This window comes from Orcinus orca, chromosome 14 (genome assembly GCF_937001465.1).
Source record: "Orcinus orca chromosome 14, mOrcOrc1.1, whole genome shotgun sequence".
Taxonomy (NCBI): Eukaryota; Metazoa; Chordata; class Mammalia; order Artiodactyla; family Delphinidae; genus Orcinus; species Orcinus orca.
Genome location: NC_064572.1, coordinates 64165188 through 64191068, shown reverse-complemented (window position 1 = coordinate 64191068; position 25881 = coordinate 64165188). Strand labels below are relative to the sequence as shown.

The 25881-nt window shown below is 39.1% G+C and overlaps 1 protein-coding gene across 8 annotated transcripts in view; it reads left to right on the top strand.

The window, feature by feature from the left end:
* ARMH3 (armadillo like helical domain containing 3) overlaps positions 1-25881 on the top strand; it is a 169716-nt gene that overhangs the window by 74652 nt on the left and 69183 nt on the right. For 7 of the 8 annotated variants that reach the window (XM_049696927.1, XM_049696930.1, XM_049696928.1 and 4 more), the window contains 3 exons: positions 6268-6350; positions 6883-7009; positions 17963-18038. In XM_049696927.1, coding sequence (XP_049552884.1) covers positions 6268-6350; positions 6883-7009; positions 17963-18038 — 286 coding nt within the window. The remainder of the gene's footprint in view (positions 1-6267; positions 6351-6882; positions 7010-17962; positions 18039-25881) is intronic. The other variant, XM_049696932.1, reaches the window with a different exon arrangement.

The window sequence follows — 25881 nt, the reverse complement described above, 5'->3', positions numbered from 1 at the left end:
TAAGGTCCTTTCTAGCTCTAAAAGTCTAAAATCAGCTATGTCAAAGCCTCACAGACTTTGAACTCCCTTCACGTCGGGTCAGAGGATAGAAGACAATGTGTGTGTAGTGATGTGTATAGAACACTGAATAGTTGATAGAATGAGTGCAAAGTCAGATGTTGAAGGAAAAAAGCATTATTTTATGAGATATTTGGGACATTCCTTCTTGAAGAGGAGTTGTGGTCCCTGATGTCAGAGGCTTGTGGGAGCCAATTTTAAGGTTGCTTTGTTCATTTTAGCTGCCTATTAAATTCCCTTTAGAGAATGATAACTTCCAGGTAAGAAAACCCTGGCTTTTTTAAGAGGGTAGGGGTTCTGACCTGAATTGTCAGGGGCAGAATGCATGTTTCCCCTGACACTGACTCTCAGAGTATTGAAGTGCTGGACTCTCCTTCTCAATACTGCTTGGCTCTGCTGACATCTGTGGCAATTGGGACACAGGCCACCTCTTGGCCTGTGCCAGAATTGCTCTTCCTCCCCTCATATTTATCACGTTGTCATCCCTGACTCTGAATCCCAGAGATCAAGACTAGCTGTAGTCTAGCAGAGGAGCAATAAATCATTGCTCTCACTTCCTTTTCTCCAGGTTTTCTACCCGTTAATTACCACATAACCACTTCTGAGGCTGCATCTTTGTGCTGTGTGTGCCTGGGACAAAAGCCCTCCTTGATTGGATATGTGCAAAAGCAGCTTTGTCTCTATCTAGCCATTATGTTTTGCAGAGTGCCACGTGTGTTACCCATCCTTTTCTCTTGTCTCTGGTGAGTTTAAGGAGTCTTATTGTCAGGTGATTTATCCATTAATAGGGCTTTTCTAAGCTCTGGGGTTAGGGGGTGGACTGGGCAGCCCCTACTCATTAAGGAGAGAGGTTTGGGCTGGGTGAGTGCTTGTTTTTTTTTCCCCCCTGCTGCCGTGCTGCCCGGCTTGCAGGATCTTAGTTCCCCGACCAGAGAGTGAACCCAGGCCATGGCAGTGAAAGCGCTGAGTCCTAACCACTGGACCACCAGGGAATTCCCTTGGGTTAGTCATTTTTATGTGGATTTTAGCCAGTCCCCTTCATTTTCTGGGCTCCTAGTAGGAGCTAAGCAGGTTGTGTGATCCAGAATGGGCTCCCATGGAGCTTTTTTGGGGTCCAGTCCAATAGATCACTTGTTAACAGACAACATCAAAAGGGCCAGCTGCCTATCATTTGCCTTTCCATTATGAAACCTCAGAGAACTTGAGTCAGGGTGAAGAGTTCATAAATGAGGATACCTATCTCCTTCATCCCTAGCAAGCCTTCTTTTTTTTTTTTGGTATTTGAAGGGAAGGTCCAGGCTTTAGAAACAGAATATAGACAAGCTATTGTACTTTTGCCTGCTGTTTCTTTACTGTACCTGTGCTTTTAGAGAATTGAGAGTGAGGGGTGTTGTGTGGCAGGCAGCAAGTGTCTGGAGAGACTTACTTCTACTCATCATTCCCTGCTGTTTCAAATCAAAGCTTACATCTCTTTTCTAAGAGTAGTAAACTTCACACAAAGCTCAGACAGCATGGGAGAATGGACTTCTTTGCTGGCAAAGAAGCAGATATGGTCCTAGAAAAGGAGAGGTCAAGCCTTTTTTTGTGTGTCTGTGGAAGTAGGAAGGGTTGAGGGGGAGAAGACAAAAGGAACATCAAATACTTGCAGCTGCTGAACCCCTTCTTTATAGTTCCCCATCAAACAGGGGAAATAGGTACAGGGGCAGTAGTCATGATGGGCAGAGAAGCAGAATTTATTTTATAGTCTTAGTTGAGAGAGTATAAGGCAACTGATAAATTATTTTATGCTTAATGTTTATTTGCAAAACTGTCTTTAAAGCTGCACTGTTAACCTAGGGACTTGGCAGTCAGTCTCATGACTGAGATCGCTTGGGTTTTAGCACTGTCTCCCCTCATTAAAGATTACAAGGCAAAAAGGGGACCTTTTCAGTAAACGTTGTCACAGTCGAGAGAGGACAGAGCAAGCTGCGCTTTTGTTTAAATATTTAGTACAGTTAAGGGCTTTTTTTCCCTTCATGAGCTCCATTCTTTTTTTTTTTTATTCCTAGGTATTTTATTCTTTTTATTGCAGTGGTAAACGGGAGTGTTTCCTTAATTTCTCTTTCAGATTCTTCATCATTAGTGTATAGGAATGCAAGAGATTTCTGTGCATTAATTTTGTATCCTGCAACTTTACCAAATTCATTGATTAGCTCTAGTAGTTTTCTGGTGGCCTCTTTAGGATTCTCTATGTATAGTATCATGTCATCTGCAAACAGTGACACTTTTACTTCTTCTTTTCCAATTTGTATTCCTTTTATTTCTTTTTCTTCTTTGATTGCAGTGGCTAGATCTTCCAAAACTATGTTGAATAATAGTGGTGAGAGTGGACATCTTTGTCTTGTTCCTGATTTTAGAGGAAATGTTTTCAGTTTTTCACCATTGAGAATGATGTTTGCTACGGGTTTGTCATATATGGCCTTTATTATGTTGAGGTAGTTTCCCTCTATGCCCACTTTCTGGAGAGTTTTTATCATAAATCAGTGTTGAATTTTGTTAAAAGCTTTTTCTGAATCTATTGAGATGATCATATGGTTTTTCTTCTTCAATTTGTTAATATGGTGTATCACATTGATTTGCATATATTGAAGAATCCTTGCATCCCTGGGATAAATCCCACTCGATCATGGTATATGATCCTTTTAATGTGTTGTTGGATTCTGTTTGCTAGTATTTTGCTGAGGATTTTTGCATCTATATTCTTCAGTGATATTGGTCTGTAATTTTCTTTTTTTTGTAGTATCTCGGTCTGGTTTTGGTATCAGGGTGATGGTGGCCTCATAGAATGAGTTTGGGAGTGTTCCTTCCTCTGCAGTTTTTCGGAAGAGTTTGAGAAGGATGGGTGTTAGCTCTTCTCTAAATATTTGATAGAATTCACCTGTGAAGCCATCTGGTCCTGGACTTCTGTTTATTGGAAGATTTTAAATCACAGTTTCAATTTCATTACTTGTGATTGGTCTGTTCATATTTTCTGTTTCTTCCTGGTTCAGTCTTGGAAGCTTATACCTTTCTAAAAATTTGTCCATTTCTTCCATGTTGTCCATTTTATTGGCACAGAGTTGCTTGTAGTAGTCGCTTAGGATGCTTTGTATTTCTGCGGTGTCTGTTGTAGCTTCTTTTTCATTTCTAATTTTATTTATTTTTTATTTTTAATTTTTTTTTTTTTTGCGATACACGGACCTCTCACTGTTGTGGCCTCTCCTGTTGCGGAGCACAGGCTCCAGACGCGCAGGCTCAGCGGCCATGGCTCACGGGCCCAGCCGCTCTGTAGCATGTGGGATCTTCTGGGACCAGGGCACAAACCCATGTCCCCTGCATCAGCAGGTGGACTCTCAACCACTGCGCCACCAGGGAAGCCCCATTTCTAATTTTATTGATTTGAGTCCTCTCCCTCTTTTTCTTGATGAGTCCTCTCCCTCTTTTTCTTGATGAGTCTGGCTAATGGTTTATCAATTTTTTTTATCTTCTCAAAGAACCAGCTTTTAGTTTTATTGATCTTTGTTATTGTTTTCTTTGTTTCTATTTCATTTATTTCTGCTCTGATCTTTATGATTTCTTTCCTTCTGTTAACTTTGGGTTTTGTTTGTTCTTCTTTCTCTAGTCCCTTTAGGTGTAAGGTTAGATTGTTTATTTGAGACTTTTCTTATTTCTTGAGGTAGAATTGTATTGCTATAAATTTCCCTCTTAGAACTGCTTTTGCTGCATCCCATAGGTTTTGGATCATCGTGTTTTTGTTGTCATTTGTCTCTAGGTATTTTTTGATTTTCTCTTTGATTTTTTTCAGTGATCTCTTGGTTATTTAGTAACGTATTGTTTAGCCTCCATGTGTTTGTATTTTTTATGCTTTTTTTCCCCCGTAATTGATTTCTAATCTAGCGTTGTAGTCAGAAAAGATGTTTGATATGATTTCAATATTCTTAAATTTATTGAGGCTTGATTTGTGACCCAAGATGTGATCCATCCTGGAGAATGTTCCATGTGCCTTGAGAAGAAAGTGTAATCTGCTGTTTTTGTATGGAATGTCCTATAAATATCAATTAAATCAATCTGGTCTCTTGTGTCATTTACAGCTTGTGTTTCCTTATTAATTTTCTGTCTGGATGATCTGTCCATTGGTGTAAATAAGGTGTTAAAGTCCCCCACTATTATTGTGTTACTGTCGATTTCCTCTTTTATAGCTGTTAGCAGTTGCCTTATGTATTAAGGTGCTCCTATGTTGGGTGCATATATATTTATAATTGTTATATCTTCTTCTTGGATTGATCCCTTGATCATTATGTAGTATCCTTCCTTGTCTCTTGTAACATTCTTTATTTTAAAGTCTATTTTATCTGATATGAGTATTGCTACTCCAGCTTTCTTCTGATTTCCATTTGCATGGAATATCTTTTTCCATCTTCTCACTTTCATTCTATGTGTCCCTAGGTCTGAAGTGGGTCTCTTGTAGACAGCTTATATATGTGTCTTGTTTTTGTATCCATTCAGCGAGCCTCTGTGTTTTGGTTGGAGCATTTAATCCATTCACGTTTAAGGCAATTATCGATACGTATGTTCCTAAGACCATTTTCTTAATTGTTATGGGTTTGTTTTTGTAGGTCCTTTTCTTCTCTTGTGTTTCCCACTTAGAGAAGTTCCTTTAGCATTTGTTATAGAGCTGGTTTTGTGGTGCTGAATTCTTAGCTTTTGCTTGTCTGTAAAACTTTTGATTTCTCCATTGAATCTTAATGAGATCCTTGCTGGGTAGAGTACTCTTGGTTGTAGGTTCTTCCCTTTCATCACTTTAAATATATCATGCCACTCCCTTCTGGCTTGTAGAATTTCTGCTGAGAAATCAGCTGTTAACCTTATGGGAGTTCTCTTGTATGACACTGGTCGTTTTTCCCTTGTTGCTTTCAGTAATTTTTCTTTGTCTTTAATTTTTGTCAATTTGATTACTATGTGTCTCAGTGTGTTTCTCCTTGAGTTTATCCTGCCTGGAACTCTCTGCGCTTCCTGGACTTGGGTGGCTATTTCCTTTCCCATGTTAGGGAAGTTTTTGACTATAATCTCTTCAGATATTTTCTCGGGTCCTTTCTCTCTCTTCTCCTTCTGGGACCCCTATAATGTGAATGTTGTTGCATTTAATGTTATCCCAGAGGTCTCTTAGGCTGTCTTCATTTCTTTTCATTCTTTTTTCTTTATTCTGTTCTGCAGCAGTGAATTCCACCATTCTGTCTTCCAGGTCACTTATCTGTTCTTCTGCCTCAGTTATTCTGCTATTGATTCCTTCTAGTGTATTTTTCATTTCAGTTATCGTATTGTTCATCTCTGCTTGTTTGTTCTTTAATTCTTCTAGTTGTTTGTTCTTTGATTCTTCTAGGTCTTTGTTAACATTTCTTGCATCTTCTCTGTCTTTGCCTCCATTCTCTTTCCGAGGTCCTGGATCATCTTCACTATCGTTATTCTTAGTTCTTTTTCTGGAAGGTTTCCTATCTCCACTTCATTTAGTTGTTTTTCTGGGGTTTATCTTGTTCCTTCATCTGGTACATAGCCCTCTGCCTTTTCATCTTGTCTGTCTTTCTGTGAATGTGGTTTTGTTCCACAGGCTGCAGGATTGTAGTTCTTCTTGCTTCTGGTGTCTGCCCTCTGGTCCATGAGCTCCATTCTTATACAGAGCTGAAGCAGTAGGTTCTACAGTATATCTGGCACATCTGTTGACCAGTTAGAATTAAAACATTTTCTTCTTAGCAGTGATGTTTGAAACAGTTACATAACGAAAACTTAGTGACTTGGGATGCTAGCATCCTAGGGTGAGAAGGGGACACTCAGTAAACTGAGCAAATATGATGTGGAAATCACCATGCAGGAATAAATTTGGAACACTAAAATGTCCATTTTATAATCAAATTTCTGACCTCAATTGCTGTTTACGAAGTGGCAAAAAGTAGATTTTTAAAAACCTGTGGGCAGATGAGCAGACATGTGCTTGGGAAGGTCAGTGCTTTCTTCAAATACACCTACTTTGCCTGCTTTTAAAAAGTCCTTAGTGGCTGTGATGTACTCATTCTAGCCCTCTTTGGATTTCTGTAGAGCTAGTTCACTTTCATTGCTTTCATTTAATAACTTTATTGATTATGCTTTGATTACCTTATTGATGCCTTTCCTTCTCTTTTTTTTTTTTTCTTTTTTAAGCCTTGATAAATTTGCTGAAGTTCCTTATGTCAAATGAGACCGTACTTCTGGCCAAACACAACATTTTTACCTTAGCCCTTATGGTGAGTAGCAAAAAAATATATTTATTTTTATGAGCTGTACCCTAAGGCAGAAGTGGGCTGGTTTGAGACAGGAGCTGGTATTCTAGGGATTAAGTCATAGGGAAAACCAGGCCTTTATTTTCCCTTTGGATCAGAATCTCTATACTGGTGCTCACCACTTTCACCTATGTCTTTGGAGAACCTGGGGTCTTTCATGAGATAATGGTAACACACCATTATATGATATTCCCACCAAACAGATACAAGAGGTGTAAATTAATTTCAAGAGCATTGATAATACTAAAAAGTAGAAAATAATTAGGAAGTGGTGAGTTTTGAGTACTTATAACTTGATTTTAATATAATTTATTGAATTGCAAGTTTATATAAGTTAATCTTTAATAATGACTTTAATAATCAGCTCACAAAATTTCTGAAAATTTAACAATTAACTCTTGCAAGACAATAAGAGCTGGCTATAGCACACTATTGATAATACTCTTCTGGTCTTCATAGTATGATACCTGTTTATGGGCTTTTGCTTCTTTTTTAGATTGTGAACCTATTTAATATGTTTATCACATATGGCGATACATTCCTGCCCACCCCCAGTAGTTATGATGAACTCTACTATGAGATTATCCGCATGCACCAGAGCTTTGACAACCTCTACTCCATGGGTAAGCTGTCTTCTTTTTATTCCTCTCTCCCCATCAGCTGTGATTTTTGGTATATGAGAGGAAAAGACTACATAAGATTATCCTCTAGTTGCTTGGTGCCCTTGCTTGGCACAGAACTGTGTAGTCTCCTTTTCTCAGGCAATAAGAAAGTATATGTGGACTTCTTTGCCTTCAGGAACTCAGAATTCATCTCAGTAGAAAGCTGGTTAACATCCCTGTAGCCCTTTCTTGATGTTTGTGAAAGAGAGAGAATAGGGAGGCTTGTGGATTTAGTGAATACCAGTGAGATCGGAGTGAGAGTGGGTGGGAGTTGACAGCAGCAAACAAAAGAGCTTGGATCCCAAGGGAACATTGTGTGATTTGAGAAGGTACAGGGTTTTAAGGAGTTTCAATGTACCTAGGTATTTTTAGCATAACTCACAAGAGGAAGTGGGCATTAGATAAAAATCTTTCTTGCAAACCTTTTGGTAATTGGCTCACTGAAAATTTACTCTGTAGCCGTAATGAGTATAACTTACTTCTGAAAGAGGTCATGTATCCTTGTAAGTTTGAGTGAAGAGGCTACTCAAACCTACCTAAGTTTGAAAGGTGTTTATAGTGCCCAGAAACAGAAAGCCACTCAATAAAGTGGTCTGTTAAAAACCTCCAACTTATTAGCTTTATTGGGATGTAATTGATATATAATAAACTGCACCGTTTTTAAAAAAAAAATTTATTTATTTTTTGGCCACGCCACGCAGCCTCCTACGGGATCTTAGTTCCCTAACCAGGGATGGAACCCGCGCCCCCTGCAGTGGAAGTGCAGAGTCTTAACCACTGGACCGCCAGGGAAGTCCCAAACTGCATTCTTTTAAAGTATACAATTTTTAATAAGTTTTAGCATATGTATATGTACATGAAGCTGTCATTACAGTCAAGATAATGTACATATCCATCCTCTCCCTAAAATTTCCTTGTGTCCCTTTATGTCCCTTTTACCACCTCTGTCCCTCACCCCCCATCCCTGGACAACCAGTGACCTGCTTTCTGTCACTGTCGATTATTACTTTATCCCTTTCATTGGGTCTATTCGTGAAAAGTTCATATTTTGCTTGCGACTCCTGTATCATGAGAAAGGTAGAGGGGATTTGGAGCAAATACCTGGAGAAAGAGTAGAAGCAAACCGTGGAAAAGGATTGCCTAGGAGGACAGAATTTTTTCTATTTCCCTGCTCTCTTATTCTCAGTGTAATAGCTTTAGCATCAGGTCAGCTCCCCTCAGAATATTAAGTTCCCACTGTCACATCAAGACCCACGTCTCTTTTTTTTAGGAGCTAGGAAGTCTTCCATGAGAACCCTCTGGCAAACTTCCCATTGGCAAAAGGTGCTCAGAGTACCCTGGTGTGGTTTGCATGTACCTGGTTTTACCAATGTCCTTGTTTTCAAGAATGTAGGATCTTCCAGGGGTGAAGAGCTACCCCAGAGGCTTTAGCACCCATTAATAGATGAATAAAGATGTCTTTCAGTGAGGAAAGGAAAGAGAGTTGGAGTGGGGGAGATATTTTATAGACGTCTGACTTACCTGCTAAATTGTGCCATATACACAAATGAGATAAACCCTTGTAGCCACAGCAATAAGATAAGAGAGGACATCTGGGAATGCTCAAATCTGCTAACGGAATTAAAATGGTAACCAAGAAAGTACAAATAGGAAAGTGAAAATTTCACTAAATGAAACACAACAAATAGTAGGAGGTGGCATGTTTCAGTGCTCTCCATTTTGTATAAAGTATGAGGAAACTTCTGGTGGAAGAAAACATTTGTTTTAAGTCAAGTTTTTTGGGGTATAATTTACATATATGGTAAAATTCACCCTAAATGTATAATTCTGAGTTTCAACAAATGCATATGGAAGTGTAATTATCACAGAAAATCAAGATATAGAAGGGTTTCACTATCTCAAAAACTTCTCTTGTGCTCCTGTGAGGTCAACTCTTCCACCCACCCCAGTCCCTAGCAATCACTGATCTGTTCCATGTCCGCATGGTTTTGCCTTTTCTAAAAAAATATATAGAGGAAATCATACAGTCTTTTGAGTCTGACTTATTTTTTTTAAAAAAATTAATTAATTAATTAATTATTTTACTTTTATTTGCTTTGGGTCTTCGTTGCTGCACGGGCTTTCTCTAGTTGTGGTGAGCGGGGGCTACTCTTTGTTGCAGTGCGCGGGCTTCTCATTGCTGTGGCTTCTCTTGTTGTGGAGCACAGGCTCTAGGGTGCGCAGGCTTCAGTAGTTGTGGTGCACTGGCTTCAGTAGTTGTGGCGCACGGGCTTAGTTGCTCCGCGGCATGTGGGATCTTCCCGGACCAGGGCTCGGACCCGTGTCCACTGCATTCGCAGGCGGATTCTTAACCACTGCGCCACCAGGGAGGCCCTGGCTTCTTATACATAGTAATTTGTTTGAAGTTATCCATGTTGATGCATGTATCAGTAGTTCATTCCTTTTTATTATGGAATAATATTCCATTGTGGGAATATGCCAGCTTGGTTTATCCATTTATCAGTGGAAGGACATTTGGGAGGTTTCCAGTTTTTAGCAATTGTAAATAAAGCCCCTGTAAACATTTTTGTACACAGTTTTATGTGAACACAAGTTTGCATTTCACTTGATTACATACCTATGAATGGGATTTTTGGGTATTATGTAAGTGTACGTTGAACTTTATAAGAAACCGCCAAACTGTTTTCCAAAGTGGATGTACTATTTTACATAACCTACAACAGTATGCAAGAGTTGTAGTCACTCCATATCCTAGCCGGCATTTTTTTTTTTTTTTTTTTTTGGCTTCTTACAGGTGTGTAGCGATATCTCATTATGGTTTTAATTTGCATTTTCCTGATGAATAATGGTGTTGAGCATCTTTTCCTATTCTTATTTGCCATCCATATATCTTTGGTGAAGGATTTGTTAGATTTTTTGCCCATTAAAAAAAAAAATTTCCATACCCGTGTTTATAGCAGCACTATTCACAATTGTCAAAAGATGGGAGCAACCGAAATGTCCATCAGCAGATGAATGGATAAATAAAATGTGATATATATATATATATATATAATGGGTTGCTATGCAGCCTTTAAAAAGAAAGAAATCCTGGGCTTCCCAGGTGGCGCAGTGGTTGAGAGTCCGTCTGCCGATGCAGGGGACACGGGTTCGTGCCCTGCTCCAGGAAGATCCCACATGCCGCGCAGCGGCTGGGCCCGTGGGCCATGGCTGCTGAGCCTGCGCGTCTGGAGACTGTGCTCCGCAACGGGAGAGGCCACAACAGTGATAGGCCCGCGTACCGCAAAAAAAAAAAAAGAAAAGAAAAAAAGAAAGAAATCCTGTTACATGCTACAATGTGGATGAATGTTGAGTATACTATGCTAAGTGAAATAAGCCAGTCACAAAAGGTTTCCACCTATATGAAGTATCTAAAGTAGTCAAATTCATGGATACAGAATGGTGATTACCGGGGGTGGTGGAGAGGGTGCAAAGGGAGTTGTTTAATAGGTACAGAGCTTCAGTTCTGCAAGACAAAAAGGTTCTGGAGATCTGTTTCACAACAGTGTACATATACTTTACATCATTGAACTGTACATTTAGAAATAGGTTAAGGTGGTAAATTTTATGATTGGTATTTTTTACCACAATAAAAAGAAATATACTAAACTCTAGACTTTATTTGGATTCTGCTAATTCCTCTAATGTTCCTTTTGTATTCCAGGATCTCATCCATTGCTACATTTACTCGTGATGTCTGCTTAGTCTCTTTTTATCTGACAGTTTCTTAGTGTTTGCTCATTTTTCATGGCCTTGACAGTTTTGAGGAGAACCTTCTTCAATTTGGGTTTGTCTGATGACTTACTCATGGTTGGACTAGGGTTATGCGTTTGGAGAAAGAATGCCACAGTGTCAGAGTGGCCTTTTCATCACATCAAGTGTATATGTTATTAAGATGACTTAATCACTGGTGATGTTAATCTTGATCACTTGGTTAAGGAAGTGTTTGCAAAGTTTCTCCTCTGCAGGATTGCTTTTTTCCTCCTGTTCCGTGCTCTGTTCTTTGGAAGAAAGTCACTAAATGCAGCCAACTTTAGAGTTAGTGTTGTACCACTTCAGTAAAATATACAAGCTTTGCTACTATATAGGGTTCTCTAATCACCAGCCCCCCACACTTACTTTGATATTATAGTTGTCATATGTATTACATCTACATTGAAAACTCCACCAGACAATGCTATAACTTTCACTTGTGACAATCATCCAAATTCTAAAGAACTTCAGAGGGAAAAATATATTTTTTATATTTGCCTGTATGTTTTCCATTTCTGTTGCTCTTTTTATTCCTGAAGATCCAAATTCCTTTCTGATATCATTTCTCACAGTCTTTAAGAATTTTCTGTAGCATTTTTTTGGGCTTCTGGTGACAAGATTTTTTTTTGTTGTTTGTTTTCTTTCATTCCTGAAGGGTATTTTTGCTGGATATAGAGTTATAGTTCTTACCTTTAAGTACTTTGAAGATGTTATTCCCCTTTTTTTGGCCTGTATGGTTTCTGATAATAAATCTGTGTTCATTTGAATCATGTTCCCTTATTTGTAATATGTTGTTTTTCTCCCGCTTCTTTTAAATTACTTTTCCTTATCTTTGGCTTTCAGAAGTTTGATTATGATATGTTTTGGCCTGGTTTTTCTTTGTGTTTATCCTGTTTGGGGTTTCCTGAGGATCTTGAATGTCACCAAATTTGGGAGTTTTCAGCCATTCTTTTTAAAAAATATTTATTTATTTATTTTTGGCTGCATTGGGTCTTTATTGCTGTGTGCAGGCTTTCTCTAGTTGCGGCAAGTGGGGGCTGCTCTTCGTTGCAGTGCGCGGGCTTCTCACTGTCGTGGCTTCTCTTGTTGCGGAGCATGGGCTCTAGGCACGCAGGCTTCAGTGGTTGTGGCACACGGGTTCAGTAGTTATGGCTCACGGGCTCTAGAGCGCAGGTTCAGTAGTTGCGGCGCATGGGTTTAGTTGCTCTGCGGCATGTGGGATCTTCTTGGGCCAGGGCTTGAACCCGTGTCCCCTGCATTGGCAGGCGGATTCTTAACCACTGTGCCACCAGGGAAGCCCCAGCCATTCTCTTTTGCAAATTGTTTTCTGCCCTTAATTTCTCTCTCCCTTTCTTCTTGGACTACAATAACACAAATGTTAGACTTTCTGATACTGTTACACAGGTCTCTGAGGCCCTGTTTTTCCCCCCATTTTTTCCTGTTCTTCATGTTTAATAATTTCTACTGTTCTGTCTTTAGGTTTACTGATTTCTGTGTCAATCCATTCTGCTATTAAGTCCATCTAGAGAATTTATTTTATATAATATATGTTTTACTTCTAAATGTTTTAATTGGTTCCTTTTTATAGTTTCAATTTCTCTCCTGAGAAGTTCTACCTTACCATTCATTCATTCAGGAATGTTTGCCTTTTTCTAGTGGAGCATGTTTGTAATAGTTGCTCTAAAACTCTGATAATTTTAACATCTGTGTCACATCAGGCATCTGTTTGTCTTTTCTCTTGAGAATTTGTTACATTTTCTTGTTTTATTGTATATCCTGGTTCTTTGTATGTCCTGGTTCCTTATAAGTTGAGTAATTTTGGATTACATCCTGGACATTTTTCTTATGTTGTGTAGACTCAGGGTTCAGTTATAATCTGGAGGGTTTTTTTTTTTTTTGGTATTAGTAGGCAATCAATCCAGTTAGACCACAGGTTCTTTCTCACTTTCTGTAGGTAGTGGTTCCAATATCAGTTCAGTTTTCAAAGCCGTTTCTGTGCTACTTTGGATCTGGTCCACGTACTCACCACTCAGGAGACTGGACTGTAGTTCAAATAGCAGTTTAGTTTTTAAAGGGTTTGCTTTGCTACTTTGTATTTGTTCCATGCTTGGTCAGCTCCCGTGAGCCTAACTTTCATATGCGGAATTAGAGGAATGCTTTCTCCTGGTCTGTCCAGGACTCCCTCTATGTTCTCTGGGTAGCAGAAGCCCCTTTTCCTGGTTTCTGTCTACAGAAAGATGAGGTTTCTATTGAAGTTTTAGCCATCCACCCAACTCCTCTATCATGCATCTCTGTGACTGTCTGGATCTTGAGGCAAACCTGCAAAAGAAAAATAGGAAAAAAGAAACCCTGGAAACCCACTTTTGTGGGTGTTTCTCCAAGTTTTGACTCCCCTCTATAATCTGTCTGCTTTTGTTTAATTTTCAGAGCCCTCAGGTAATACTTTTTATATTTTATACAGGATTTTTAACTGTAATCAGCAGGAGAGAGAGGCTGAAGTAGGCTTACTCTGCCACACTGGAAGTGGAGTCTCATCTTCAGTTTTTAGAGACATTTTTGCTGAATATAGAATTTTTCTTTCAATACTTAAAACAATGTCATTTTGTTGTTTTCTGGCTTGCATAATTCCTGATGAGAAGTCTACTGTCATTCTTAGCTTCATTTCTCTGTATATATCTTTTTTCTCTGCATGCTTTTAACATTTTCTCTTTATTGCTGATTTTCAGTAGTTTATCATGTGCCTTAACATGGTTTTCTTTATTTTTCCTGGAGTCTCTTGAGCTTCTTGGATCTGTGGATTTCTGGTTTTCATCAAATGTGGAAAAGTTTTGGCTGTTAATTTCTTCAGATATTTTTCTGTCCCCTCTCCTCTTTTCTTGTTTTGGAACTTCAATTATATATATGTTAGACCTCTTGACAGTGTCCCATAGGTCACTAAAGCTCTGTGGGTATTTTTTCCTTTCTTTCCATTTTTTTTTTTTTTGGTCTTTTCTCTCTCTTTCATTTTATTTTATGTATTTATACTATTTATTTTTGGCTGCACTGGGTCTTCATTGAGTCTTCGCACGGGCTTTCTCTAGTTGCAGTGAGCGGGGGCTACTCTTCGTCGCGGTGCGCGGGCTTCTCATTGTGGTGGCTTCTCTTGTTGCAGAACACTGGCTCTAGGCACGTGGGCTTCAGTAGTTGTGGCGCACGGACTCAGTAGTTGTGGCTCGTGGGCTTAGTTGCTCTGCAGCATGTGGGATCTTCCTGGACCAGGGGTTGAATCTGTGTCCTCTCACTGTTGTGGCCTCTCCCGTTGCGGAGCACAGGCTCCGGACACGCAGGCCTAGTGGCCATGGCTCACGGGCCTAGCTGCTCCACGGCTTGTGGGATCTTCCCGGACCGGGGCACGAGCCCGTGTCCCCTGCATCGGCAGGCGGACTCTCAACCACTGTGCCACCAGGGAAGCCCGGCAGGTGTATTCTTAACCACTGTGCCACCAGGGAAGTCCCTGTCTTTCATTTTAGATAGTTTCTATTCCTCAGTCTTCAAATTCACTGATCTTTTCTTCTGTGTTTTTTCTAATGTGCTGTTAATCTCATTAATCTCAATTCATTTCATCCTAGTGTATTTTTTTGTTTCATAAAGCATTTTCTTCCCTAGAAGTTCTATTTAGACTTCTTTCTTTAATATGTTCATTTCTTTCCTCATCATGTTTATATTTTCCTCAATCTTCCTGAGCATATGGAGCATATTTACAATAGCTGTTCTAATGTCCTTGTCTGCTAATTCCATCATCTCTCTTCATGTCTAGATCTGTTTCTATTGACTGATTTTTCTCCTGCTTATGGGTCATATTTTTTTCTGCTTCTTTGAATGCTGGTAATTTTTAAATTGGATTTATAACATTGTAATGTTAATGTTGTAAGTGCTTGATTTTCTTACTTTTTTTATATAATGTTGGAATTTGTTCTGGGATGCAGTTATGTTGTGTGGAATCAGTTTCATCCTTTTAGGGTTTGCTTTTAAGGGTTGTTAGGGCAGGTTGAGAGCAACTTTTATTATGGACTAATTTGGCCCCATTACTAATGCAGTACCCATCTGCAGACTCTACCTGATTACCCGTGTATTAGTAGGTTTTTCCACTCTTGCTGGTAGAAATGCAAATTATTTTATTTGTGGAGCCTTCTATGAGCGCCACAAATTCTTCTCTTTTCCAGTGGTTCTTCACCGCCAGCTTTGGGTAGTTGCCTCTTCCCTATGTGAAGATCGGTGCTCAGCAAAAGATGGAAGAGGACCCCTCTACAAACTTCCATAGTTCCCTGTCAAACTCCCTCCTCTACAGTACTCTACCCCACAAATTCTAGGTGCCTTGGCCTGCCCAGTTGCTTATCTCTATGTCTTTGGCTTGGCACGACTTCTGGATTCTGTTTAAGTTCCTCCTCCCTGCCCTGTAGGCTAGAAACTTTTTCACATAGTAAGCTGGGGTAATCGTAGGGTTCACCTTGTTTGTTTTCCTTCTTCAGGGATCACAGTTCTATATACTTGTTGTCCAGTGTCTGAAAACTCTTGTTTCATATATTTTGTTCAGTTTTCTATTGTTTGAGGTAGGAAGGTTAATTATGTCTTGATATTCTATCATGGCTAGAAGAGGAAGGCTCACTGAGACTTTTTTGATCAAGGCACACATTTAATATTCCTATGGCATTAATTTATTGCAGTGATATCCACTGAATAGGAAGGACCTTGACACAAGCTGCCCTGAACCATAAGTGATACCATATTTTGAGCTGTTTTTTTCATTAAAAAAAAAAAAAGATAATTAGAAAAGAAAAAGCAAGGTAAAAAACATTTTTACAATCTCTCCTTTCTAGTATGACCACTGTTTTCATAGTTGTATATTAGTCTACTTGTATGCATAGTTTTACACGGTTGTAATTATGTTTTCCTATTTCGTGTTTTTTTAAACCGTCAGAACAGTTTCCTATTTTTTTGTAGTTTTCTTAGGTCTCTTTCTCTCTCTCCCTCTCTCTCTCTCATTTTTTGCATAGTATGGATGGAGTTTATTTAACCATTCCTTCTTTTCATGGAAATTACAGTTTCCAGTTTTTGCTATTACTTAACTCTCTTTCTTTAATGGCCACATGGTATGCTATTTTTGTGTACCATAATTTACTACATAAATGATAACCTTAGCTTGAGGCATTTAGGGCATTTTGAGATAATTTTGTGTTTAAATTTGGTAACTTAGAAAAGAATGTAAAAGCCTATGGCATTTCCAAGGGAAATGCAGTGATGAGGTCTGGGTGCTTGTTCACTAAGAACAGAAGTGACAGGATGTTAACAGAGAAATAATACATGGACAGAGTTAAATACCTCTCTGAGGTAAGGAGAGTAAAATTCAGCTCAATTCCGTAAGTGTTAGGTCCTCACCATCAGAGAATTTATGATTTAGTAGAGGGTCTACTGAAAAACAGATGCATCTAAACAGTTTTTGCAATTGAGTTGAAAAAAATACATCTGACCTGCTTGAAACAATTTTGTTCATTACGCGAATAAATTTGCACAAACACTAGGTGAAACCTGAGTTCAGACTGTAGAGCTCTAACTTGAAACTATACCAAGTTCCCCTTCACTAAATCTTGTAAATTAGAAAAACAGCTCTCTGATAATGTTTTATTAAGGCTTCCATCTTCTCTTTCATGAAATTGCATGAATTTATAAAAATGAAGTATTGCTAGAATAGATGCAGAGCAGCCAGATGAACTTTCTTTCCCTATTACAGTTATAGGCCCTCCCTCTAGTAAAGCTGCTGCTACTACTCTTCTTGCTAGAGGAATACTGGTCAGGAGTAGGTAGTGATGGTACTCAGGTGTAAAGTTCCTATGCAGACTGATTACACATTTCTTAATGTTACTTAGGCTGTGACTTCCAACCTTTGAGAAAGTCTCAGGTACATTCTTTTATTTGTTTGGGAGACAAGTCTATTTAAATTCATAATAGCTAATACTTATATAACATTTACTATGTGCCATGCACTGATCTAAGGCTTTATATGTAACTTACTTGATTTTCATGATTATCCTTTCATGTAAGTATTGGTATTATTCTCTAGTAAGTGGCAGGGGCTAGACTGGGACTCCGACAGTTGGCTTCAGAGTTCACACCCTTAACCATTCACTGTGTAAGTACAGGCTGTAGAACCATTCCCTCTAGGTTTAAATTCTAGCTCCATTACCTACAACTCTGTGAATGAACTTGATCAATTAATTATTTGTCTCCTCTGAGTCTCATATGTATGCTGTATTGCATATAACCTTTGTCCAATTTCTGGCACATAGTAAACTCGCTACATGTTTAGCTCATATTAGTTATTCACTCGTTAAAAACATATGCTTGGAGTGCCCACCATATGCTTGCTCTTTCAAGGAGCACTTGTGTTGGTTTGTCTCTTTTCCAAAATAGTGTAGGTACAGTATAGTGTGACCATGAAGCTCATAGCTGATAGAGGATATGATGATCTGTATTTCCATCATTCCTTCTCCTGTGAGTAAGGGTGGAAAAGAGACTTTGGTCAGAGAAGGGAAGAATATTCCTGTTGATTCATGTTGCAGGTCACACAGTTAAGTCAGAGGAGCTAAAACAGGTTACTCCTTGATTGAAACATGACCATCTTCTATCTTGCAAGGTTATTTGTCCTATTTGACCCAGCTTAGACCTTCAGGAGAAAGACATACTGTATGTGGAGCAGGAGGGGGCACTTGCTCAGCTGGCCAGTTCCACTAAATCAGCCCCAGCCATTAGGGAAATGATAAATGTGGCAATCAGGTGACCCATCACACCCCAGTGTAGATTTTAAATGAATGCAAAAACTAGCAGGGAGTGGAGAGAGGGGAGCCCAAGGCAGAGGAGGAGTAAAATATTTTGATAGAAAGTGAAAAAAAGAGGAAAAAGTTTGCGGTAAAGATAGTTGAGAATAAGCCCTTACTTTTTTCCCTAGATGAAGATGTCTTAAATAGAAGATTGGCCCAGGCTCCGTTTGGTTATTCTAATAGTGATATTCTGTGATGTGTCTTCATTCCTCATATTTGTGTTTTATACCAGGGGTCTAACACATCTTTGTTCTTTCCTTTTTTACAGTCCTGAGGCTTTCTACCAATGCAGGCCAGTGGAAAGAAGCAGCTAGCAAGGTGACCCACGCGTTGGTTAATATCAGGTGAGGAATGAGGATTTATCTCTTTCAGAGTTCCTTGGCTCATCCTGAGGTTTATTGTACCTTTCTAAGTGGAGTGTGTTGAACAGCACCACTATTTTAAGCCCTGATGTCTGTAGGAGTGGAAGAAATTGTCGTATTTGATCAAGAAAAGCAGGAATGCATGTGACTTTCATTTTGTCATATTGAAATAACTCACAGTGTTTGCTCTTCTCTGAATTTTCTTACCAAGAGATCGTTGCAAGCCCGTTTCAGCATCTTTGTTGCCAAAGTGTTTTCTGTGTATAGGTCATCTGAAAGCTGTTCTGTGGCAATTTTTTCTGTCATTCTCCAAGAGTTGAATGAATGACTCATGGGGATCTGGAACTTTGACGTTTTGCTTTACATGGCTATTTCTGTTTGTGGTAAACAGAGCCAAATGGAGCTCATGGGGCTAAGTCATTTCAGGTTTCTTATGAAACAGCAAGGCAATTATAGAGTGCTGTCTGTATTGGATAAAATTGAGTCAGACATGGAGTTGGTTTAGGGTTTTGAGGAAGTAGCACACACTCACAGGAGTGAGCTGTTTGTAAATGGAGAGAATGTGCCTTCAGTATTATGAAACCTAAAGCTGACTTTTCTTTCATGCCTTGCTCCCTTTGTGCCTATTATTTTTCATTTTCTCAACAGTTATTATATTGCTCTTGCAAACAATTGAAAAATTAACATTGAGTAGAAGAGGCAAACCCAACAGATGGGGAAACTTGATTTAGCTCCAGATGTAAGCCTTGCCAGACATTTCCAGTAATAGTAATGCACATTTACAACTTGGTATAGATTCTAATTTGTGACAGAGTTGGGATTGTGTTTATTTCTATATCTTTCTTTTCCTTGCCCTTTTTTTTTTTTTTTTAAGGTAAAATGTCCTGTCCCTGCAGTGATGTACTAGTGTTGGCAAATCTGGGAACAAAAGAAAAAGTGTGAAATGTGTGTGTTGGGAGGGCTGGGATGAGGGAGCATGGGGGTGAGATGTGCTAACAAGATTGTATTGAAGGTATTGAAGGTTGATCTGCCTTACCTGACGCGAGACATTTTGTAGTAAACACGGTTTTATAAATCTCACAACTAAATACATAACTGCATCGAGCAAATAAGCCAGATACTGTAGTAAGGCCTTATGATAAATGTGATTTTCTGTAGGATTCAGGAATTACAAACTGCTTTCTCCCAAATATCCTTTTGTGACCCAAGGGCAGTATGACAAATGTGAGTGTTTGAAAGAAACACTAGATTCCGGACTACAGTATGAAGTGCATATGGGTATAGTTTATGTTGTGTTTATTTATTCATGTATTTACTTAGGCTTTCCAGGCAGTTCCTTTTCATCTGGGGCCTGTTTCCTTGATCACAATCCTTTATGCTTTCTTTATCTCCTACTTTGTTGCTTTTCCTTTCAGTGGCTTCTGGCTTGACTGCTGTCAGTCTTCCCAAGGGCCATCAAACAGCTGATTTAAGCTATTGGCCTGTCCTTTTTCTTTTTTCTTTTTTTTGTCCCTTTTCTCAATAGCCCAGAAACGACTGGCCTGAGCTTTGAGCAGATAACCATGACCTCTTCCTTCTCTTTTTAGGTCTCTATCAGGCCTACCTATACCTCCATTTTCATTCCTCAAACTTCTTTGATGAACTTGCTGCAGCGAGTAATTATATCATCCTCACTGTTGCTAATGAATTAGACTTGGAGTATATGTAAAAAGTATCAAAGATCCAGTCAGTTTTTTCAAGAGGTTACTGGAAAGATGTGTTAGAATATCACTTATCACCCTAAAGCCAGATCAGGGGGAAATACTGGTGATGCTGAGCCTGCAAAAGTTTACTTTTTTCCTTTTTAACATTTATTTTCACTTAATAAGTGCTAAACTTGTTGCTGCTCTTTCTTAAACTGCTGTCTTCTTCAGTCGTCAAACTCTATAGCATGCATTATAAACTTTAAAAAAATATACTTTTTACCAATGAGGAAACTGAGTCTTAAGGATATTTGAATTGCAGAAATCCCACAATTGTTGTGTGGCAAAGCTGAGAATTAATCATAGGTCTTCTAATTCACAAGTCCAGGGCTCTTTCTTTTATATAGTAACGCCTCCTTCTATAGTGTTACATCAAAGGCTACTATGGAGGTAAACAGAAAACTCAGTATGAGGTATTGAAAGGGGCATGGGCATGGAAATTTGAGTTAGAGAAACTGGGTTTTTAATTTTTATCTCTACCACTTAATATGTGATCTTGAGCAAGTTATTTAGCATCTCTGGACCTCTTTCCACCATCTATAAAATGGAGGTCATGATGATATCAATTGTTTTACAGGGAAGTGGTTGTGAGAATTACATATAATGTAACATATATTAAAGTATTTAGTAAACTATAAAATACTGGTGATTTCATTTAGCGTAATGTCTGTACAGTCCATCCCTGTTGTAGCATGTGTCAGAATTTCCTTCCTTTTTAGGCTGAGTAATATTACTGTTTATTTATTTATTCATTCATTCATTCATTCATTTATGGCTGCATTGGGTATTTGTTGCTGCGCATGGGCTTTCTCTAGTTGCGGCGAGCGGGGGCTACTCTGTTGCGGCGCGTGGGCTTCTCATTGTGGTGGCTTCTCTTGTTGTGGAGCACGGGCTCTAGGCACGCCAGCTTCAGTAGTTGTGGCACACGGGCTCAGTAATTGTGGCTTGTGGGCTCTAGAGCGCAGGCTCAGTAGTTGTGGCGCAAGGGCTTAGTTGCTTCGCGGCATGTGGGATCTTCCCGGACCAGGGCTCGAACCCGTGTCTCCTGCATTGGCAGGCGGATTCTTAACCACTGCGCCACCAGGGAAGCCCTAATATTCCATTTTATGTATATGCCACATTTTGTTTATCCATTCGTCACTGATGAAACCCCAAGTGGATTGCTTCCACCTTTTGGTTGTTGTGGTTTTGGTTATTTGTACATGGGTGTACAAATATCTGTTCAGTTCCTGCTTTCACTTCTTTTGCGAATATACGCAGAAGTGGAATTGATAGATTGTATGGTAATCTTATGTTTAATATTTTGAGGAAATGCCATACCATTTTTCTGGTTTAGCATTCTGAGCCTTCCTTAGAATGTTTCCTAAGTATGTCTTCATTTATCCCTTCTCTAAATGTTAAAATGTTACCCGTAAAAGATGTTTTGCTTTTCTTTGTAGGTAGGCTGTGTTGCTTTGAATAAGGGTGTTCCAAGGAGTATTCTTTTCTCCAAGTTAGTATTCTCTTAGCTGAGGGCAAATAAGTGGTATGACTAAGAAGTCAGCATTCCACTGAGCCAATGGTAATGAGTGCTGCCTTATGCTCCTTAGCTTTGCTTCTTAAGAGCCTTGTGTTGTACATCCATGACACTGTTAACTTTGGGTGGTTTAGAAAACAAGAGACTGTCAGAAAATTGGACCTGTGGGTCTCCCAGGGATACTATGGGATATTTAACTTCTGAAAATTAGGCCTGTGGGTCTCCCAGGGATACTATGGGATATTTAACTTCTGGCCACCAAATTGATTATCAATGACAGAGTGTATAAAGGCTTAGTAGTAAAGTTGTGATGGTATGCAACATTTACTTATGTTGTTTGTAAAGGTTGTATTGATCCCACACCTGGAAAGGATTTCTTTCTGTCTTTTGTTGATCCTACACCTGGAAAGGATTTTCTTTTTTCTTTTCTTCCTTCCTTCCTTCCTTCCTTCCTTCCTTCCTTCCTTCCTTTCCTCCCTCCCTCCCTTCCTTCCTTCTTTCTTTCTCTTTCTCCCTTCCTTCCTAACTCCCTCCCTCCCTTCCGTCCTTCCTTCCTTCCTTTTAAATTTGGCTGCACTTCACGGCATGCGGAACTTCCCCAACCAGGGATCAAACCCCTTCAGTGGAAGTGCAGAATCTTAACCACTGGACCACCAGGGAAACCCCCTGGAAAAGATTTCTAAGGCAGAGTGAACAAACTCTTAGCCACCTCTCCTGTAGTATGTATATTCTTTGATAATCACGGCAAGGGATTGGGTTGCGTGTGAAATTTTCAGATACCTAACAGCTGGGAGGGCCTCGGAGACTGGTTTGCCAGTTGATGACAGCTACAAGTTATGTCTTTGGGATCTTCTGGAACGCAGTGCATGCAATGGCAACCCTAACAGTATCTCACCAACAGTGAAAAGCAGCAGAAAGCCTGCAGACCTTTCTCTTTTTTGGAGTTTAGATTGTGACAGTGAAAATTAAAAGTACTTCTACTTGCTTGGAGGCCTAAATTTGCTCAAGTGTCAGTGTTTGCTTTTTACTTGTCTTTAGTGGCTTAGTCATGCTAGTTCTTTAACTGTCAAAGTTATTTGTGTTTAAACAATTTGTCTCTCTCTTCCTGCTTGATCCTTCAGAGAGATTCTTAAAATGCAGCTGCTTAGAAACTGCTATTTTTACTGAAACACCTGATGTCATTAACATACAGGGCCCTATGTTTGTTCCTCCGTATCAGAGCGTTGTTCCATTGCTTTGCCACAAGAAAAATAAAATAGTATTGCTCCACCTTTAAAATTCCACTTGGTATAATTGTTACTTCAGCTGCCTTCACATATCTACTGATCCCCAAAGGAAAAATACCCTGAGGGGCTATGTGCAGGGCTGGAAGGAAAACATTTAGTTTCTTGGAGACTTCTATGCTAAATATTTCCTGTCACCACTTAGCAGGCTACCCCAGTGAGCTCCTGTACTTTAGGGAAGATGTCTGCTGACCATTAACCTAATTAGTCAAAAGAGAAAAAGAAAAATGTTAGACTAAAATCTGACCTTCATCTAACCAAAGAACTTTCAAGGTAAGTAATTTGAAGCCCTTAATGAATCTCTTCAGGTTAACATCTTATTGCTTTTCACTTAATGAGCATTTTATTAGCACCAAGTTCACAATCCTGTTCTCTTGTTGCTCACAGAAATAGTGGCTGAATGACTGCAAATAGGTTTTTCTCCTGATCTGTAATTTTCTTAAGGTGGATAAAGTTTGATCTATGATATTACTCTATAGTTAATATATTAATTTTTCCTTTTATTTGGAATGCATTAAGCTAAAGTTTAGTTTGTCTTTGAGAATGACTTTTTAGGTACTGCTGGGGTTAGTGACAAGCCTGGGGTTTGGAATGAGAATTTAGTGCATTTCTTTGTAAGTCTCTTAATTGTTCCCCAGTGAGATTGCCTCTTGTCCCCCTGTTTGCTCCACTGGTCTTTTTGTTCCGATGCTGAGGTGTGCTCCTCCCTCCTGCTTATGTGCTTATGTAGCTATTTTCCTTCATCCTAAAAAATACTCCTTCAAAAAAAAAAAGGAATGCTTTAAATGTACACTCTGCTGGGGGCTCTCAGGAACAAGAAAATCTCTCAGCACCCTCTGGATACGGGGGTTCATTGAGAATAACGCCCTTTGGAGTGGGCTGTGTATAGAATTCTGACTGTCACGGGGTGGGGGGTACGGAAAACCCTCAGGCAGTAATCAAGGCCACTGTTGATGGCCACAGAGTTAGAGTTGGGAAGGGCATAGAAGGTCTCATCCAGGCAAAATCTCCCCAAATCCCTTTGCCCATGCACCTGTTTGGGCTACAAAATTTGCCTCTTAGTCACAGCTCTCTTATCAGAATGGATACTGACGAGTTGAGAGGGGGAGCAGTTTGATGCCAAGCATTTCAGCTGAAAGATGCAACTTCGTCTAGTGAAAAGTAAATATGGACTAAAGTGACTAATGATAGAAGCAGAGGCATTGGGCAGATGGCTCTTGAGTAGCAAGGAGTACACGAACATAATCTTCTAGTCCAGTTGTCTGCTCTAAAGTCGCAGGCAGGCTCAGATTATCCCCGGGGTCAGAATTTATCAGTAATGACCTTTCTTCTGTTAATCAGACCCTGCAGATCTCCCATTACAGAGAATGAAAAGCATTATGCAGATTAAAACAAAGCACCAAAATGAGGCTGCTATAATATCATTTCCCCAATTCCTGGGAACATTACATATTATTCTAATAGTTGCTGTTCCCTAATCTCTTAAGACTACAGCTAGAAATGAAAAACCAAACACTGAATCCCATGTGGTTAATCATCTCTTTTGCCCTAACTTGGTTTATGCTGCAAAGTGAGGTTTTGCATTAGGTTGTATCTAAGCTTGTGAACTGCAGTGCAGTAAAGAAGTCTTGGTTTAGGAGATTCAGATATTTATAATGAAATATTAAAATTTTTTTTGTTGGGGCTGCTGTGACTTTAGCATATAAAACCCCTCCTTACCTCAACCTGAAATTCCCTTGGGGTCTTTCTCCATTTTGCTTTTTAAAAAAAAATTGTGGGAAAATATATGTAACATAAAATTTACCATTTTAACCATTTTTAAAGTCTACAGTTCTGTGGCATTAAGTACATTCACATTGTTGTGCAACCACCGTCATCACCGCCAACCATCTCCAGAACTTCTTTATCTTCCCCAACTGAAACTCTGTACTCATTAAACAGTAATTCCTCATTCCCTCCTCTTCCCAACCCCTGGAAATCACCATTCTACTTTCTGTGTCTACTCTAAGAACTTCATATGAGAGGAATTATACACTATTTGTCCTTTTGTGACTGGGTTTTTTACTTGGCCTAACATCCACAAGGTTCTTCCATGTCATGGCATGTATCAGAATTTCCTTCCTTTTTTTAAAGACCAAATTCAGTCTTCTGTCATATATATATACTACATTTTCTTTATCCATCGATGGACACTTGCATCCTCCACCTTTTGACTACTATGAATAATGCTGCTGTGAACATGGGTGTAGAAATATTTGAGAACCTGCTTTCACTTCTTTAGGGTATATACTTAGAAGTAGGATTGCTGGATCATATAGTAATTCTATTTTTCATATTTTGAGGAATCATTATACCTTTTTCCACAGCAGCCACACCATTTTACATTCCCATCAGTGATACACAAAGGTTCGAATTTCTCCATAGCCTCGCCAGCATTTGTTATTTTCTGTTTCTTCTCAATCATAACCGTCCCTTTGGGTGTGAAGTATATCTCATTGTGATTTTTGATTTTCATTCCCCTGATAACTAGTGGTTTTGAGTATCTTTTCATGTGCTTATTGGCCATTTGGTATCTTCCTTGGAGAAGTGTCTATTCAAGTCCTTTGAGGATTTTTAAATTGGGTTGTGTTGTTGTTGAGTTTTAGTAATTCTTTATGTATTCTGGATATCAATCTCTTATCAGATATATGGTTTGCCAATATTTTCTCCCTTTCCATGGGTTGCCTTTTCATTCTATTGATAGTGTCCTTTGATGCATAAAACTTTTTAATTTTGATGAAGTCCAGCTTACCTATTTTTTTCTTTTGCTGTCTGTGTTTTTGTTGTCATATCCAAGAAATCGTTGCCAGTGCAAGTCATGAAGCTTTTCCCCTATGTTGCTCGAAGAGTTTTATAGTTTTAGCTTTTACATTTAGGTCTTTGATCCATTTTGAGTGAAGTTTTTTACATGGTGTACGGTAAGAGTCCAACTTCATTTTTTTGCATATGGATATCCAGTTTTCCCAGCACCCACTTTGTTCTTTTTGAGATAACCACGACTCTGAATTCTTAATTTGAATCAGGCTGAATTTGGAACTTAACTGATAAGGTATAGAAATGGAGACTCCACGTTTTTTTCTGCATCTCTTCATTCCTTTTGGTTTTTAGGTTTGCTCATTCTTCTGCTTGTTTAAGAGCAGGGACTCTAGAGTTAGGTTGTCTGAGTTTAAGTCTGAGCTCTACTGCTTACTTTGAATAAGTTATTTAACTACTTTTTGCTTGAGTTTCCTCATCTGTAAAGTGAA